Raw genomic sequence first — 18,710 nt, 5'->3', positions numbered from 1 at the left:
GCAAATTCATTGATTGCAATGGCAAATTAGTAGACATCTGTATGAAATAAGAATACTAGTAGTTTTACTTGCTGCATAAATGTGTAAACGTTCACTTACTAACTGAATTAACAAGCATGATGTCACATGCGCAGGCTAACATAAACATGTTTGGTCATAGAGTTAGTATAGTAACTCTAGAGGAAAAACTGTACGAATTTGGTAACCGCAAAGGTGCTGCCATGTTGCTACGACTTGTTTTTGTAGCGCTAAGGTTATTCAAACTATTATGCAAAAGCAGTCACGCGTAGCACGTACACATGGGCAACGTATAAAGTTCATTCTGTATATTTTTCGGAAAGATAAGATTACTTTTTACAAAATTTAGATGAAAAATTTACGGTGCCTGAAAACATGTGTTTGCACGTGCCTGAACTAAATGGCACCACCATACTGAAGGAGACTCGAGATAGTGTAGATTGCACCGCATTGTGCGTCTCATCTGAATCGAATCACAGCGTTTACGCCTGCCTGCCTACACTGGGTAGCAACATGGCAGTACCCTTGCGGTTGCCGATTTCAATGTGTGGGCACTGTGAGGAGGTTTTCCTCTAGAAATGATCATATTAACTCTATGCATTCAGTGCCCTGATGCCATGCGCACACATCAGCGAATTTGCGTGTGCTGTGTACTTCTGCGTACTGCTACTGGATGGCGAGAACTGAGCATTGACCTCTGATGCAATAATAATGCCGGGAATGCGGGTTGTGCGCAAGTCGCTGGCTGCGGCGGCACCATTTTGACCAAAAGGTTCGGTCCCGTGTTAGGGCTGCACCTTGTCAGAATTGTGAAAAAGAAGTGCGGCCCTTGCACATATAAGAATTGCATCTCCGTTCATTTGCAATAACTCCTTTAAATATACTGCTTTAAATACCATCCCTCATAACCATTTGTGCAGTTTTGCAATGGTAAAACCCACATATTTATTTGCTCATGGCATCTTAATCCATATTCCAGCTCCTGCAAGGCAAGATAGCTGACATGTACACAACACTCAACGCTTGTCGCTCATACCTGTACAGTACAGCCAGGGCTGTGGATCAGGGGCACGTCCTGTCCAAGGTGAGGTGGACAGTGTTTCTATTGCACTTGCAGAGCACACAGCTGTGTTGTTTATTTGTTTGCATGTTTGGTGAATCCTACTGGGGTACAACTTGCATTTTCGTACATATGGTGGAGCATACAGTCAACTTTCGTTACAACGGACTCTGATAATCCAGCAGTATATGTCCGTTTTATCTGAAGGCCGTAATATCTGAAACGTCTCACTTCTGAAACTTTGGTCGCGATGTGTAATAACGTTAATGCAAAGAGTGAGTAAAGAACGTCCAAAGTAATTAACAAGCAAAAAAATGTCGCAGTTTAGCCTGAAAGGCGTAACAGTCATTGCGATAGCAAATTAGTAGGCAGCTATGCAAAGTAGGGATAATAGTTTTATTCTTGCTCGATGATCGTGGAAAGTCATCAAAACGTTCGAGTGAGGAAGCACGGCAGCATCAGTGAGTGAATTGACCATCGCGTTGTCTCTCACCGCAACGCGAACTAAATGTTGAAAGCACAACGCATACAAAGCTATCGGTATGTGCACTTTGGCCGCATTGCAGATCGCTTTGAAGATGAGACAAAGTGCGCGGGCGTACACTTTATCCACATTACAGAGTGCTTTTAAGATACAGCGCCCGCGCACTTAGTCCACATTGCAGATCGCTTTCAAGATATGGCGGCTACGCCATAAGCAGCAGCCGCTGAAGTAGAACCCCTCTCCCTTGCCTCCTCCCCCCTCGTGCATCGCGTGTGAAAAACAGCACTTGTGCCCCGCCTTTCTCCCTCGTGCGCGTGATATTGAGCCACAATCATCGGCTTACCCTTGCAAGTCAGTTGTCAGCCTGTGACTCGGCACGGCAAAAGTCCATTTTATACGCCCGATTTTGACAGACATTGCTGTTATCTTCGTCCCCTGTAGCCGATAGTCCGTTACAGCGCGATCCATTAAAAGCGAACTTAATTGCATTTATAAAATAGGTAGCGCAAACTAAGGTTGAAATCCGTCACATCTGAAAATATGTTGTACGCGGGTCTGTTGTAACGAGCGTAGACTGTAGCCAGACTAGTGCTATGCCAAAGTAAGCTCTGTGGTCAGCTTGCAGCTTAGACTTCGTTATCTGCAACGTGGTAGTGCATGTCGCAGTTGTTTAATTGTTTACGGCCTGAGAATTGTGTGAAAGTGTTTTATGTGCATATAGAGAAAGATTTATCATTTATTTCATTTTTTTATTATCATTATAATTTTTTGCTTCAGTGTGACACCTCGTACTGCAAGTATGCTTCACTTCCATCTTCTTTTGTTGGTTTCAATGATTGATTGCTTCTTAAGTAGCTGTATTGATTAAGGGGCCCTAAACTGCTCACATAGCAAAAGTTAGTTGTGCACTTCAGGTGTTACCAGGCACTCCTTAGTGAATACTCTTCCACTAGATTTTCTATTTTTGGAAGCTACAGCATTTTAGTGTGATTGAGTGCAGCAGTGCATTCATGCATTCTACCCTTGACATGTGCCCTTATCCAGTACTGCTGTACATGCTGGCCAATGATAGTGAATGTTGGGATGCTAGCTCTCATGGTCCATGTGAGCATGGGTGCCAGTTTGCTGCTTCTTTTCTCTGTCCTTCTTTTTTTCTCTTTCTGTTGTCACTTGCAAACTTGCAAAGATTTTCTGGTCACAATGACTTCCCACGGTAAGCATTCTGTGCTCCTGTTACCCATACACTTCTCAAGGAGAGACGTCAATAAGGGCACATCCTGGTGATACGTACTTGCGCATGTGACTAGACTCCGGGAGGGAGAAGCGTGGCTTGTGAAAGAAAGTACCATATTTACTCGCATAATCCTTGCACTTTTTTTGTGGAAAATCGATGCAAGGTTCAGGGGTGCAATAATTATTTGGGGGAGATTTACCGCAAGAATGTACAAGGTGTTTATTATATATATAAAAAAAAAGATGGCTGTGTACTGGGGTTCTCGTGCCAGCCACTACAAAGTCATAGAAGCCCATAGACACATATTTTCCAGCCTTTGGACCATGGAAGGCCCGGCGCGTCTTGTTGGTGGCTTTTACCATTTCGTGCTGCCGTCGCCAGTAGCCGACACAAAACTCGTTGACCCCGAAGTGCCTGCTTGTGGCCCTATTGCCCGTTTCAAGAGCTTACTCAATCAGTTGCAACTTGAAACCAGCCATGTAGCTTCCATATCGACCCATGGCGAAGCGACATGAACAAAAACGATGCCTATGTCAGCTACTCACATGCTGTCAAAATTTCATGAAATGGTGGACACCTCGCCACTTGTGGCTTGGCTTGGATTGTATTAGAGCTGCATGCGTTCATAATGGGCATGATGCTTAAGAGATGGTACTGGGCTGTCATACACTATCATGCAGCTGTCATACATGGATACAGAATGGAAGAAGACGTCGATAAAGTTGGCAACTAAGTGCAGGGTAATTGAAAGTGTAGGTAGACAACCAGAAGGAATCAGAAAGTGAGCGAAACAGGGACAGCGAATTGGATGCAAGGAATGGAAATGAAAAAGACCGTGGAAATTTACAAGAATGAGAAAAAATAAACTTGGAAAATTTGTACAATAACATGAAGGGAAGTGCCTCGCTATTTGAAGCTCGAGCTGGTTGCCGAAGGACAAAAACATACGCCAGCAAATATTTGCAGTTAGATGAGGCATTTGTATGCGGCAGAAAAAATCCGGGGACCACTGTGCACATCCTAATAGAATGCAAAGAGATTCATACATACACCTTCCACAAGCGCTTGGATTTAAAGTGGATGGAAGCATCAACCGGTCAGCAGTCGAGATAAACAAGAGACGTTTAGAGTATTGGTTTTAAAAAAGCAGGGAAGAGATTGATACAACCGAATCATGTACCAGCATAGGTAGCAGTACAAGGTAGATAAAGAAGAATTGAGGGCAAAAAAAAAAAAAGAGATTAAAGAGATGTATACAAAAATGCTTGAATGAAAAACATGTATAGCATACCTGATTAAATCAAGCAGGCTAGGTGACTATTTGTCACCACCCCGTTTCAAAGGGAATGCCAATAAATTATCATCGTATATCATCATTAGTGGCCGGAACGAGCAGATGACATCTGCTGCTGAAGTTTTTGGAGGTACAATGATTAATCGAGGAAAAAAAAAACTTATTTTTGATGGCTGATGTGTGGGGTGAGAGCATTATTCGAGTGTGAGAATTAAGCGAGTAAATATGGTAGCTCCGGTGAACTAGCCGTGTCCACCATGTTGCCCCGGGGTGGCTGCGGTTCCCGGAAATTGATCTTGTCAAATGAATCATGTACAAGCTGGGGATGAGTCACAGGAGAGCATCTTGATCCTCACAATATGTAGTATATTTTGCTATTGTATGCCACATACAATGGCACATGCTACCGAAGCTGTGTTACTTTGGAAAGAACCATCAAAACTGCGTAATAGCTTCAAGTTCTGTAATGCTAGTGTTATCAGCAAGGAAAATGGTTTTTGACATCTATCTGTCTAAAGTGACAAAATTTTAAACCTGAGATACCTTAATAGATACTGATGGACTAGTTGATAAGAACATATTGATAAAGCAGCACACTTGAAATAGAGATGTTCATGCACACGTAAAAAAAAGGACATACACAGGTGCAGTGACCTCTTTTTTCATGTGTGTGTGTGAACGTGTCTATTGTCACATAGTAGTGACGGTGAAGAAGGCAGCAAAAATGTGAATGACGAGACTAACATTTTATTGGACGAACCTGTGCCCTCAAAAAGCAAGCTACACTTGAGCAACCATAGCGGCGAACACAGTCGGCAATCGGCGAAAATCTGATCAGCGGGTCAAGCGCGTTTGCTTTTATACATCAGACATCGAAGGATCCAGAGTAATCACTGGTGCCTGCATGTCTTCCAGAAAGTTCTACCCCATTTGCATCGCGCATACCTGCAACCAGATTACAGAAAGTTGAGTGACAAGAGACAGCGGATAGAACCATCGATAATATTCCGGAAACTTCCGATGCATGCAGGCGCGTCCTGCGTTGAGCGATAACATTTGTTAGACGATGAAACACGGTCACTCGATAAACAAGTGCACATGCCAATACCCCCCTCTCAAAAAGCATTGTCCCGATGCTGCAAACATAAAAGGAGTGCACAAAACAAAAGTACACTTAATAAAGAAAAAGTAACAAAACAACAAAGAAACAAAGTATAAAGCAACAGTCCAAAGTTCAGCTATACAGTCCCAAAGTTCGTTACCACTGGTAGAATGGCTTAAGTTGCACAACATGGACTATTTCAGGTTGTGAGTGGCGGCGCTGTGATTGCGAAGTGCTATCTGGCACAACCTCATAATCCAGGGCACCAATGCGTCGGATGATCTTGTAAGGCCTGAAATAGTGGCGTAAAAGCTTTTCGCTAAGTCCTTGTTGGCGTATCGGGGTCCAAACCCAAACACGGTCCCGAGGCTCATATTCCACATAGTGTCGTAGATTGTAGTGTAGACTGTCGGTCCTCTGCTGGTTCTTTATCCACAGGGGGGTGAGCTGTCGGGCTAGAGATAGGCAGCGACGTCAAGATTCTCTTCATCACTGACGTGCGGCAGCATGGCATCGAGAGTTGTTGTAGGGTTCCTGCCCTAAACGAGCTTGAACGGCATGATCTGTGTTGCTTCTTCCACTGCCATGCTGTAAGCAAAGGTGACATACGGAAGCACGGCATATCACGTCTTGTGTTCAACGTACACTACATCGCTAACATGTCGACGAGCTTCTTGTTCAGTCGTTTCGTTAGGCCATTCGTCTGTGGGTGGTAGGCAGTGGCTTTCCGGGGACTTGTCTGGTTATAGTGCAGGATGGCTTCAGTAAGCTCAGCAGTAAAAGCCGTTCCTCTGTAAGTAATGAGGTCTTCTGGTGCACCACGTCGTAGCAGGATGTTCTCAATGAAAAATTTGGCTACTTTGGCCGCACTACCTTTAGGCAGAGCTTTCATTTCAGTGTAGCGGGTAACATAGTCTGTGGCCACGACGATCCACTTGTTTCCAGATGTTAAAGTTAGAAAGGGCTCTAGCAAATCCATCTTGATCGGCTGAAACAGTCTGCAGGGAGGCTCGATTGGCTGTAGTAATCCTTCCGGCCTTGTCGGTGGTGTGTTGCGTTACTGGCAGTCTAGACACATCTTGACATAATGGGCAACGTCGGCAGTCACATGCTGCCAATAGTACTTCTCTTGTATTCTTGTGAGCGTACGGGAAAACTCGAGGTGTCCGGCTATCTTATCATCATTTGGGGTGTGCAAGACTTCTGATTGGAGTGCTGCGGGCACGACAAGAAGGTAGTTGGCGAAAAGGGCTGGCGAAAAGTTCATTACCAGGACGTTGTTTCGAAAGAAAAATGAACCTAATATGCGCCTAAATGCCCTTGGGACAATGTCAGTCTTGCCTTGCAAGTACTCGGCAATGCTTCTGTGCTCTGGGTCTGCTCGCTGCTGTTTGGCAAAGTCGTCTGCACTTATTGTACCTAAAAAGGTGTCTTTGTCTTGGTCATCTTGGGGCGGCTGGTCCACGGGAGCGCGAAACAGGCAGTCAGAATCGGAGTGTTTTTGGCCCGACTTGTAGATTACAGTGATGTCATATTCTTGCAGTCTGAGGCTCCACCATGTCAGGCGTCCTGAAGGGTCCTTTAAGTTCTCTAGCCAACGCAGTGCGTGATGGTCGCTGATGATTTTGAATGGCTTGACATATAGGTTAGGGCAGAATTTTGCGGTAGCCCAAATGATGGCGAGGCATTCCTTTTTGGTCATAGAATTCCACTTTTCGCAGCGACCAGCTATTGTAAGCTATCACCCGTTCAAGACCGTCTTTACTCTGGACTAAGGTGGCACTGAGGCCTAGGCTGCTGCAGTCAGTGTCGATTTCTGTATCAGCGTCCTCTTAGAACTGCACAAGTACCGGTGACGACTGCATGCATTGTTTAAGTTCTTAAAATGTGTCGGCCTGTGGCGTTTCTCACTTGAACTCGACATCACGTTTAGTTAGATGTGTCAGCATTTCAGTGATACGAGAAAAGTCCTTGACAAAGCGTCTGCACATGCCAAGGAATCTACGCACTGCCTTCTTGTCGATAGGCTGCTGGAACTTTGCGATGGCAGCTGTCTTCTGCGGGTCGGGGTGGGCTCCAGATTTGCTGATGACGTGGCCCAGGAACAGAAGCTCATTGTAAGCAAAGCGGCTCTTTTCTGGCTTCAAAGTGAGCCCTGATGACTTGATGGCCTCTAGTACTGTTGCAAGCCGCCTAAGATGATCATCGAAATTTTTGGCAAAGATGACGACATCATCCAAGTAGACAAGACAGGTCTGCCACTTCAATCCTGCTAAAACCATGTCCATCACGCGCTGAAACAGTGCAGGCACTGAGCACAGTCCGAATGGCATGACTTTCAACTCATAGAGGCTGCCTAACGTGATGAAGGTGGTCTTTTCGCATCCCTTTCGTTGACTTCAATTTGCCAGTACAACAGCCCAGGCCGGTGGCTCCCTGGGCTGCCATTAAGGTTTACTTGGCGGTGATCTTCCTGGTCATCTGAGGCAAAAGTCGGTGCTCCGGGGGCAGTCCTTGCAACCTGTGGCTATCTCACTGGTTCTTGGCGACGTTAATGTTGTCTTCCGCATGCAGGCTTGGGTCGTGGCTTTGTTAGGCATCTGGTACATGAACGCAAAACTCCTCCGCCAAATGTCGCGTAGTGGTGAAGGTGAAAAAGACAGCAAAAATGTGAATGATGAAACTAACATTTTATTGGTCGAACCTGTGCCCTCAAACAACAGGCTACACTCGAATAACAACGATAGTGGCAAACACAGTCAGCAGTTGTTGAAAATCTGATCAGCGGGTCAAGCGTGTCGGCTTTTATGCATCAGTCATCAAAGGTTCCAAAGTAATCGCTGGTGCTCACGTGTCTTCCGGAAAGTTCTACACCATTCGCATCGCGCATTCATGCAATCAGATTACACAAGGTTTGGTGACAACAGACAGCGGGTAGAACCATCGATAACATTCTGGAAACTTCCGACACATGCAGGCGCGTCCTGCACTGAGCGATAACATTTGTTAGACGATGAAGCATGGTCACCCGAGAAACAAGTACACGTGTCACTATTTCAAGTGCACTGCTTCGTCAATATCAGAAATTTTTTTTTTTTTTTTGTTCTCTGTGTGGTATATGGCCACTTATATCCAAGTGTCAGTGGTGAACATGGCCTAGAACCATTGTTCACCATCAGTACCTGGGCCAAGGTATCCATGTGTCAGAGGAATCAAATGACACTGGCAAACATTGATTTAAAATTGGTGTAAATACAGTGTGCATGTATTTGCATCAGGTTACTGCAGTAGTAAGCATCAGCAAACTCTGAACAAACCTTGCTCGCTGTGCATTGTTTGTAGTACTTGATACCTGTGTTGAACCTGAGTGGTTGAAATGCCCCTTCTCTTGTAAAAATGTGCAGGATTGTGCAGGGGTCATCCTATACTGTGCAGAGAAAGCAACACAAGTGGCTCTAGAGGCCATTCAGTGCTTAGGTGAGTTGCTTTGTCCTATTCTGTGAGGGGAGCACTTTTGATGAGTGCCCAACAATGTTTTCATGGTCAGGCAGCCTGTTGCTTTTCAAATAAGGAGAAAGGCGCACACACCTCAGCGCTGTCAATAGCAACATGTATGTAGCTTGTTGATGATTGGATGTTGTTGTAACGATGGTGTTTTAAGGACACTATTTAGGCCTCTTCTGCTGTGGTTGTATTGCACATATAGTTAGTTAATGTTTTAATCGTTGTGCTGTTTTAATTTCCGACTCCTCAAAATTTCCCTTCACATTATCCTTGTGGTCACATTGTATTCTTGAAAATACAGTAATAAGAACCAATGTCATTATGATGCTTGCTCTTAAATCTGTTTAAAAGATCACGCTGACCACTTGAATCTTTTTCTATGCAATCTCAAAGTGAAAGGAGTTCTAGCACAAAATTTTGGAGTGTGAAACAAGGCTTTGAATACAGTTGAACTTCATTTATGATCCCATTTCGTATGATTTCCTGGCGCCAATGTTTTCCGATAGAGTGCAGAAAAATGACTCAATGCACTCGTGCTTCTTTTTTTACCGGTTCATGCTTTCCCAGAAAACACAACATTTTGGCACCTATGTTCAGTACACTTCAGGCCAAACTGTGGTCGTATGATACGTTTTCCGGTCGCGTGCTAGGCACACGCAATCGTGATCAAGATAAGCAGGCGCCGGCCACGACAGCCTCTCCACAGTACTCGCCTGCCTGAAGCATGTGAAAGCACCGGCATACACTCAGTTTTCTGAGTGTATGCCCCACTTGAGGAAGCTTCTAACAGGCTGAATTCAAGCGCTAACGCAAGCTTGCCAAAGCTGCAAAAACGATAAGGCATGTTTTGGGCTCCTGAAGCCCATCCAGCTCGACGTGCGTGGGCGTCTCGTACCGCAACGATTCGCACAGTGCTTCACATTACTTAGATGTCAACTACTGTTGACTCCACCAAACTTTTTGTTGAGTTTGGATTGTATGTTTTCCCGGTTATTATGTTTGTTCTTGTGTTTATTTCCAAAACATATGAACATAGTTCTACTGTAATTATCCACTGCACGTTGAAGCAATGTCCGGTGCCGTGATTACTGGCTCATTGCCTACTTATTACAACAGAAAAAACAACGTCCAAATTTTTAGAGCGCAGCTCTTAGGTGCCCATTCCTGAAATGAGAGTTGGTGTGACTGAGCGAACAAGCACAGTGAAAGATGAAAGTGAATGCAGAGTGCAGCAGGGTATGAAAGACGTGGGAAGGAATGCAGAGGAGGAGGATATGGTAAAAGGGTGAGAAGAAAAGCATATTGCGGTGATGATGGCTACAAGATGGTGCCAGAGTAGCACACATCGTCTGGGAGGTCTGTCGGCGGTGGCTGCTGTGAATCACGCCCACACATCACCCATGCACTGGCTCTCACGATCTCCAGATTAGCGAGACACTTGCGCTACACATAGCGTCATTTGCAATGTGCCGCATGAGACAGACTGTCTGCACCAGCCAATATATCGCGAAAGGAAAACACGTATAGAGCTGTACTCAAATTTCGCATTGGGAGCATCATAATCGTCAGTGAATTTTTTTGTGTGAGCACTCCTTAAAAAAAAAGCCAGGTAAATTTTTTTGGCATCATACCAGACCCTGGAAAAGTGCAAACAATCAAAGAGATGGTTGTACTATCAGCGGTACCAAACGTGCGCAGGTTTTTGGGCATGATGAATTATTTGGTGAGGTTTATACCTAGTCTAGCTGAGCTATCTGCGCCGTTCCGTGAACCGCTTGTGAAGTATAAAGAGTGACATGGGGTCCGACCACAGGAAAAAAAAAGTGTTTGCTTGTTTGAAACGACTGGTATCGTCAGCTAGGTGTGTTGCGAAGTTTGATCACGCGCTTCCCACGGTCTTATTGGCTGATGCGCCTTCATTCGGCACCGGGGATGGGTTGCTCCAAGTGCAGCCAGAGGAGTAGAAGTAAGCTGTTGCTTTTATATTGTGGGCTTTAATGCCCACTGAGCAGAGGTACGCGCAAATTGAAAAAGAAACGCTGGCTCTGACGTGGGCGACCAAACACCTGGAATGTTACCTAAGAGGGCTAGATGGCTTAAGAGGGCTTCCATTGTGAGGTAGATCACAGGCCGCTCACTACGTTTCTCTGGAAATCTCCTATAGATGTCTTACCACCAAAGATTTAAAGGTTCCATATGAGGCTTATGCGGTTTTCCTTCACCATTGTCTATGTCCCGGGAAGCAAATTCTCACGGCTGATGCCCTTTCTTGAGCGCCTTGTAAGGAAATCAGTCTGGTACAGGGCCAGTTGTTGCCCGATGAAGTTTTAAGTTTTGTGGCAGCTTGCATCGGGGAAATTAAGTCTTCAGTACATCTAGACAAGCTCCGGCTGGCACAACAACGTGATGTCTCATGTCAACAGCTTTTGTTCTACTGCTGTTATGATTGGCCATGGTTTGCAAACGTCAAGAGTTGGCTGAAGCCTTTTTGGCCTCGCCAAGCAAACCTTAAAGAATGTGAAGGGGTGCTTATGTAGGGACCTTGCATAGTCATTCCACAAGAGATGAGAGTTGAAGTGTTGGTAGCATTGCATGAAGGTCATCAAGGGGTCGTAAGATGTTGCGTTCAAGCTAGCGAATCTGTTTGGTGGCCTGAGGTTAATTCAGAGTTGTTCACTGTAGTGAATAGTTACCTAGAGTGTGCTAAGCTGAGAATACAAAGAGCAGAACCAGTGGTACCATCCGAATCTCCTTCCTAGCCCTGGCAGAAACTAGGAGCAGACTTATTTTATTCCAACCAGAGGCATTATCTTGTAGGCGTAAACTGCTTTTCGTACTTTCCGGAGGTCAAATTGTTGCTGTAAACCAATTCTGCTGCTGTTATAGTCCAGCTAAAAAGTTATTTCACCAGGCATGACATAACTGAAACATTGGTGACTGATAACGTCAGTCAATTTGCATCTGCTGAATTCAAGGATTTCGCACAAGACTATGGCTTCGCACATGTTACTTCAAGCCCAAGGTATCTGCAGTCCAACGGAGCAGTGGAATGTGCAGTTCAAACAATCAAGAGATTACTAGAGAAGTCAGCAGATCCGTACTTGGCACATTTAGAATACAGGAACACCCTGGGTCTCTTGGGGAAAAGCCCAGCCAAGCTGCTCATGAACAGACGCTTGTGCTCAACGCTACTGCAGCACCCCACCTGGTTGAGACCTTCAGAAATGAGCAACTTGAAAGACCTCGTCAAGAGATATGAGGAAGTTAGAGGGAAGCAGCGGCGTTACTTCGACAGCCATCGCGCGGCTAGGCCGCTATAAGAATTGCAAGCTGGAAATCGAGTGTGGAAAAAAAACAGTTGGGTCGGGGCTACCATTTTAAGATTGGCCTCTTAGCTGGAATCTTACATCGTCAGAACAGACTTGTGAATATAGCATGAAAGGAACCGGTGAGCATTGGTCCACTATAGATCGGAGCCAGAAGAATGCTACGATTCCTCGTATGGTATCCTGATGTTCCACGAACATTCGAAACTGAAGAGCATGGGAGGAAAAAGGGTGTCTGAGGAAACTTCCAGGAAGGAACCTCTAATTACCTCTTCTACTACAGCTTCGACCACACCAGTGAATAGGGTACACATGGGAATTATGTCACTCGTTACGGGCACGAAGTAAAGAAGCTGGAACGTCGTGGCTTTAGTTAACCTGTGACCACTGTGCGATTTTCAAAGTAGCTGTTGTCAAACTTAGTCACTAACACTTTCAAACCTTTTCACTTGCAAACTTTGTAACTTGCCCTTTCTGTATTTGAGCTTCTTAACCCGGACTGTATTTCATTTGTTTTCTTTTTCGTCTTTTCCTGTGCTGTGTTTATTGTGTAAAAAAAAAAGGAGGATGCGGTGTCACTCTGACTTGTGCACACACGGATCTGCGCAATCGTGGCAATGCAGCACATGTATGTGTCTTACCAGGAGCTGCCAGTATGTAAGCAATGCAGTAATGAACGTGGAGGTTCTTTGCCCCTGCATCTGTCAATTGGCGGGTCTCAGTCTGCTGTTTGGTCGCGACATGCCGTAGGCATGACAGTAATCATCGGTGAATTTTTTTATGTCAGCACTATTTAAAGAAAGGAGGGGGGGCATAAGATGAATTTTTCGGTTTGCAGTTATGCAATTGACAAAGGCATGAAACTGACTTCAGGCTTCAGACCTACCTTCCTAAACTCCCAAATTTTTCATAACATTTACAAACTTGAGCATATTTTACGGTTGTATGAATGTTGTGCCAATTTTTACAAAAAGTAGGTTCAGTTTGTGAAAAGCATTTAAAGGTGTTGAAGGATTGGGTGGCACCAGATGACAAAAATGCATACAAGATGCAAATTGTGGTAGTATCTGTGTCGCCCTTTGTGGCACCACTAGGCTGGCCTACCATATGCTATATACTGGAGGGTTTCTTGCTTCGAGCAAGATTATTTAGAATAGTTACTGAAGCAGGTGAAATCAGCAACAACATAGTCGCAAAAAGTCACTGTGATCTAAGAATGACATGTTGCCTGTCAGCCTAAAGGTAAATTATTGTTAATGAAGTGTATATGGATCCCATAAAATCTGGGTGGTCATGGCAAACTTTAGCACACACAAGCTGCAGTTGTATGTCATGCACTTGTACACTTGTGTATTCGGGAGGATTTTCTGCAAGGCATTAAGAATGCAGCCAGATCATGTGACCCAAGCCAAACTGGAAAATGTTCTATAAGGAACTTTTTTATAATAGCTGCAGTGGCACCTAAAGTTATCCCTGGATTGATGGTACATGCACCTCATAAACTGACTCTCCCATTGTTATATGATCTAATTCGCTTTAGTGTTGCATTTTGTGGAAAGTATTGTGTTCTCTATCTGATGATTTGTTTATAGGCGGAAATGGCTACATCAATGACTACCCGACTGGCCGGCTACTTCGCGATGCCAAGCTCTTCGAAATTGGCGCAGGAACTAGTGAAATTCGCCGACTTATCATTGGCCGGACCATCAACCAGGAGTACAAATGAGGTCTGATACCATGTTCCCTTCATCATGACTCTTCATATATGTTATGTGCTGTTCTGAACCTGGTGAAAGCGCTGTTTTGGTTTTTATTATCAATACTGATACAAGGAAGCAAACATTATAAGCAACCATACCTTTATGAAATGCTTGTTCCATACTTTTATGTGCTTCTAAACACAATTTTTTAGAGTATCTATGCTTCCTGTGGGCCACTTTCTTTACAAGTTATTGTGAGGCTTTCAGTGTAATTTGTTTAGCATGTAAGCTTTAAACATTTTGTTCGCATTATCATGTATGGCACATGAGCCCTCTCTGTCAGAAATGTTGCAAGTAAAAAATATGTGCCATCTTGCATTTAGAATGACACTGTCAGTGCTTGTCTGCAACGTAATTGGGCATTGCATACAAGGCTCTTAAGTGGTGGATGCTAATAGCAAATTGTTCTTTTCTTGAAGTGCTCGCATATTTGTCTTTTTTCCTTTTGTGACTGATCACTGGTGTTTTGTAACAATTGAGTTTGGTTGTGTAGATGCCACTCAAGTGATACCTAGTACTACGGTTCATACTGAGACTTGCATTTACATCTGCACATTAGAATAGTTAATGTGTAATTTATTCCCAATTACATTTTGAGGCAAGGTCACATTTTCCTTGCTCAAGTTCTTGTATACTCGTATTTATGAGTGTAGAAATATTTTGAGTCGTTTGCTCTGGCAGGTCAGCAATTTTGAACCATGGACCTTTATATGTGGTGTTTGGACTCTTGTAATACAGTGAGATAATTATGGTCTCCTTAGTGATATCTCTCCGAGTGTCTTTTTCTTTTGAAGCACCATATTTCTTCAGTTCAGGTTGAACATTGATAGCAAAGTTAAAATAAAATGGAAACTCCTTGACGTGCGTTCAAAGCATATTTGTGCAAGAGGGATGTGCTAATAAATGCAAATACAGTGTTCTGCATCATAATACTCCATTTCGTTGGTTATGACTTCAGTGTATTGTTTGCTGCAGCTCAGCATGCTGCAAGAAAATTAGTTCATTCAACTTGTGGAGAAGTTTGCCTTGCCTTTAGGTTTTTCTTTATGAATCAGTAATATCCTAGCTGCAATCATATAGCATGTTGTTAACTACTGCTTGTGCCTTCTGGTTCTGTGCTTGGGTATGATTGTATATGTCTACGTTTTGAATTGTATAAGCTTTTCCTGTCTGTGTAATTTTGTGGGTAGTACAAGTACTGGCGGTTATCTTTTTTCCCTAAGTTACCTGATGTAGGTATTCTTCTGAGATAATTTTCTGATTTTTGTGACAGAGTGATCCCTTGCTAGCATGGAAAATTATGTACCACATTGGTGCATTGCTTTGTCTTGTTGCTGTGTATGATGCCTCTCAGAAAAGCAAAATAGTTGTTGGTGACACGTCAGTTTTAATCAGATATACCCTGCGAGTCAGGTTGTGAAGAAGAAAGCTCCTTTGGCTTCTTTGTTTGAAGCCGTCCTCGTTCCAAATGGAAAAGCTTGCGGCACAGTCAGACGACCTTTTTTGCTTGTTGCTAAGGTATTTTGTTTGCTGTCACGGTTTCTGTATCTGCTATGATTATGCAACTTTATTTGACCTTGGCATTTTTATGTGATTTACAATTGTGATTCAGGCTGAGCAGCATCGGCTTGATACCCTCTTGCACTGTATCCGGTGATCTTCAGGCCTGAACAGTTGCACCAAGTGGCTGCTGCGTGATGTAGCAACTGTAATTAATCGGCTGCATTCAGTCTCTCACCTTGAGTCTCTTCACCATACACACTCCTCCAAAAAAGTGGTCCCACAAGGCTTTAGTATTTTGCAGCCATTCTTTGCACTGACTCAGTCATGGTAGCTCATAGATGTGTTGGCAGTGTTATGCACCATAGCTAAAGAATGCTCTTTATTCTAGTGAGAAATAAATCATATTTGGTGGGAATGTATTACTTCATTGAGTGGGTAGATGAAAACAACATGTGGATGCATGGTAATCACAAGCCATTCACTTCAGTAAAAGAACAGCAAATGTTGGTTTGTAGGAGATTTATTTCAATAAGTTACTGTACAGTGACAAATAAACCTGCGTACAGCTGAACATTCCGTTGCTGTGTGTAATTAAGCTACTACATGACAGTTCCATGCCTTATAAATAGTTTATTAGAAGTAAAAGTAGCATGTCAAGCCATAGCAGCATTGGTATCACACTCTTCTTGTATTCTGTATATGTGCCTTAGTATGCACTGAGGGATTTTGTTCAACTGTTTCTGCTGATGGGTAGTTTGTCAATGTGAAACTGGCAATATCAGTTTGCATTTGAGAAGGCCTTTCATATGAATATTTGCCAACAATAGCGTTGGATGACAGCACAACTTGTTGGATGACATTTGCGGGAAACAAAGAAAACTTGTAAGCAGAATAAAATGCAGTTTAAAAAATTGAACCTGCTATAATATGCCTTACTGCAAAGGCACTTAGCAATGTGTGGTGTATAAGGCACTCTGGAAGAGACGTCTCACTCAAAAACAAAAAAGAAACAATATATTATAAGAAATGAAAAGGCGTATCTTAGTCAACTACCCAACTATCAAACACCCAGCGCAACACAAAAGCATTGAACTCTTATATGGCACTCCTTCCAAAGCAGGAAACACTAGCATCCACAGTCACCAACAAGCACAATGTCTGAGAGCAAGATACAAGTGATGGTCAACGCAGCTGATAGGTGGTCAGTCACCCTTTGAAGGTTTTAGCTTGTCTGTTTTAGATTGACTTGATTCTCGAACATCACATATGTAAGTATGCATTATTACAGATTGCACATTGTGCGCAAGATTACACAACATACGCCGAATCTCTACAAGCTTGGGTGCACTTTTTTGGCAGCACAAACCATTTTATTTGTTGGACTGAAACTGGTTGACAAATCAACTTTTCTTCCTTGAAAGCAACCGATCGGCTCTATGTTCACAGATAAAAAGAGCTGCATGCTCGCTACTTTGACAATCCAAACTATATGACAAACCTCTAGTATTTGCCACACAGTTTACATGCCATTATTTTCATAACTGTTTCATCACAAATAAACAATATTTAGAAAATTGTGGCAGTTATGATAACACTGCATTTATGTTTGCCTTCCAGTATTGGTGTTATGTTTTATGGCATTGAGGATTTCCAGAGCCACACTAATTCTTCATAGTGTGCACTAGCTCTCTTGCCAAGCTGTAAGTTAAGGTTGGCTTAGGGATCACAGATCACAAGTGTTGCTTTTGGCACCTTGAATCACGAGGCTGCAACCAGCAGGCACAAATGGCTTTAGCTGCATGATTCGGTGAAAGACACCGGCACATAATTATTGCAAATTGCCTTTCTCTGGCTGGAGGAAACTGTGTAAGCACTTGTGCCTTGTTGCCTCTGGACCTCGTGTGCATTGTAACCTTGTGATCTTGAAAGTCGCCTCGTAAGCTTCTTTCTGCATACGTAGAGATTAGAGACACCCCTGTCAGCTATAAGGGAGGTTTGTAGACGAACTCATGTTTGTGAACGCTCGCGCATCTCTCTTGAAGGGTGTGGGGGTTTAAGCACAACCGGAATGGCCTGCTCTACCCTTGTGTGGTACTGTAAACATGAGTTCGTGTGCAGGGGCATACATCAAAAGTAGTGGCTCTAGAGCAGCTTTGGTGTCATGACAGTGGACATGATAGTCTTGAAGCTGTTGGACTGCTGGATGCGTCCCTTTGGCGCACCGAACGCATTGATGGCGTTGCCGTAATCTGGCTGCACAGCATACAGCTGGTTCTGGACGGGCCGGTGCTCCTGGAGGTCGCTCTTGCGGATGTCGCGCCACTCCTCACCGTGGATCATCTGGTAGGTGGGTGACATGGTGATGTCAGCCGCGCTACTCAGCTTGGTGCCAGGCCTTATCGCACCGCCGCTGCTGCCGGCACTGCCCACGCTTCGCGGTGAGTGCTGCTGCTGCTGCTGAGGGCTGGCGTTTCCCGATCTAGTGATGTTTGTGGCCCAGGAAGGACAGGTCGATAAAAATACTTTACGATTGGTTAGTTGTTCGGGACGCCCAGCGGCGCAGCAGGCATGGCAGGCAGGCGTGCTGGACCCGTCTCGCATTTACGAATGCACATGCTTTGCCAAAATTTCGAAGTCGCTGCACGCGTGACCTGGAACTGTATGGCCCATGTAGAACCCTCTGTGTGCCAGAGCTTTGCAGAGGTTTTTCTTGCTTTAGTTAGCTTCAGCACATCAGGAGTGCTACAATGGGAGCCATTTCTGGAAGGTCCAGCCGTAGATATTGTCCCTTGTGCTGTGGCTTCCAAGTTTGACAAAAACTGTGCGTGCCTTAGTTCGAGCTTTAGTGGGACAAAAATTGAAGCACAACAGCCTAGGTGACTTGGCTGTAGTGCTGTTTCTTAATGAGGCCTAAAAATGCGTGGGATGCTCTAGTGGAGCTTACTCGGTGGCGAAAGGGACATCGAGAGCACCAAATGCGTTTGGCGTGCAGAGTTAGTGTCTGCTTTGTTGCCCGCTTGGTGTGATGCTCGCTGACAGTTGACTGTAAATGTGAAACGGGTCCATGCTAGACAGCAAGCACTGCTTCTACCCATACACTCTACGTGACTCTTTGGCAGACGGCTAATTTCTTGGTCACCAAGATTTTTGGAATTATTAATTTGCTATTACTAAGGCAGATAGGAACTATATTGTGATGCAATGAAAAATTGCCGATTAAGAATGCGTGGCATAGTGCCTTAAGTTTCCCATTGTGCAATGTTTGGAAAATTTTTTTTTTCTCTATTGCTCATTAATCGTTTCGTTTGACACGACGGAACTTTCTAGCAAACCTTTTCAGTCGCATTTCGTCAATGCTTTCTATGATGCAACTGTTCGTTGGCGTAACCAGGAATATTTTTTTTAAGGGGGGGGAGGTGAGAGGA

General features: G+C 44.1%; 2 protein-coding genes across 3 annotated transcripts in view; one reads left to right on the top strand and one right to left on the bottom strand.

The window, feature by feature from the left end:
• The window catches only part of LOC135901076 (isovaleryl-CoA dehydrogenase, mitochondrial), an 88,327-nt gene extending 72,471 nt beyond the window's left edge, over positions 1 to 15,856 (top strand). The window contains exons 10-12 of the mRNA XM_065430750.1: positions 998 to 1,102; positions 8,597 to 8,669; positions 13,615 to 15,856. Coding sequence (XP_065286822.1) covers positions 998 to 1,102; positions 8,597 to 8,669; positions 13,615 to 13,748 — 312 coding nt within the window. The 3' untranslated portion in view covers positions 13,749 to 15,856. The remainder of the gene's footprint in view (positions 1 to 997; positions 1,103 to 8,596; positions 8,670 to 13,614) is intronic.
• The window catches only part of LOC135901075 (PDZ and LIM domain protein 3-like), an 81,616-nt gene continuing 78,693 nt past the window's right edge, over positions 15,788 to 18,710 (bottom strand). For both annotated transcript variants that reach the window (XM_065430749.1, XM_065430748.1), the window contains exon 6: positions 15,788 to 17,764. In XM_065430749.1, the coding sequence (XP_065286821.1) occupies positions 17,428 to 17,764 (337 nt within the window). In that variant the 3' untranslated portion in view covers positions 15,788 to 17,427. The remainder of the gene's footprint in view (positions 17,765 to 18,710) is intronic.

The sequence above is a fragment of the Dermacentor albipictus genome, chromosome 1 (genome assembly GCF_038994185.2).
Source record: "Dermacentor albipictus isolate Rhodes 1998 colony chromosome 1, USDA_Dalb.pri_finalv2, whole genome shotgun sequence".
In the NCBI taxonomy this organism is placed as follows: domain Eukaryota; kingdom Metazoa; phylum Arthropoda; class Arachnida; order Ixodida; family Ixodidae; genus Dermacentor; species Dermacentor albipictus.
This window is presented reverse-complemented; position numbering and strand designations above follow the sequence as displayed.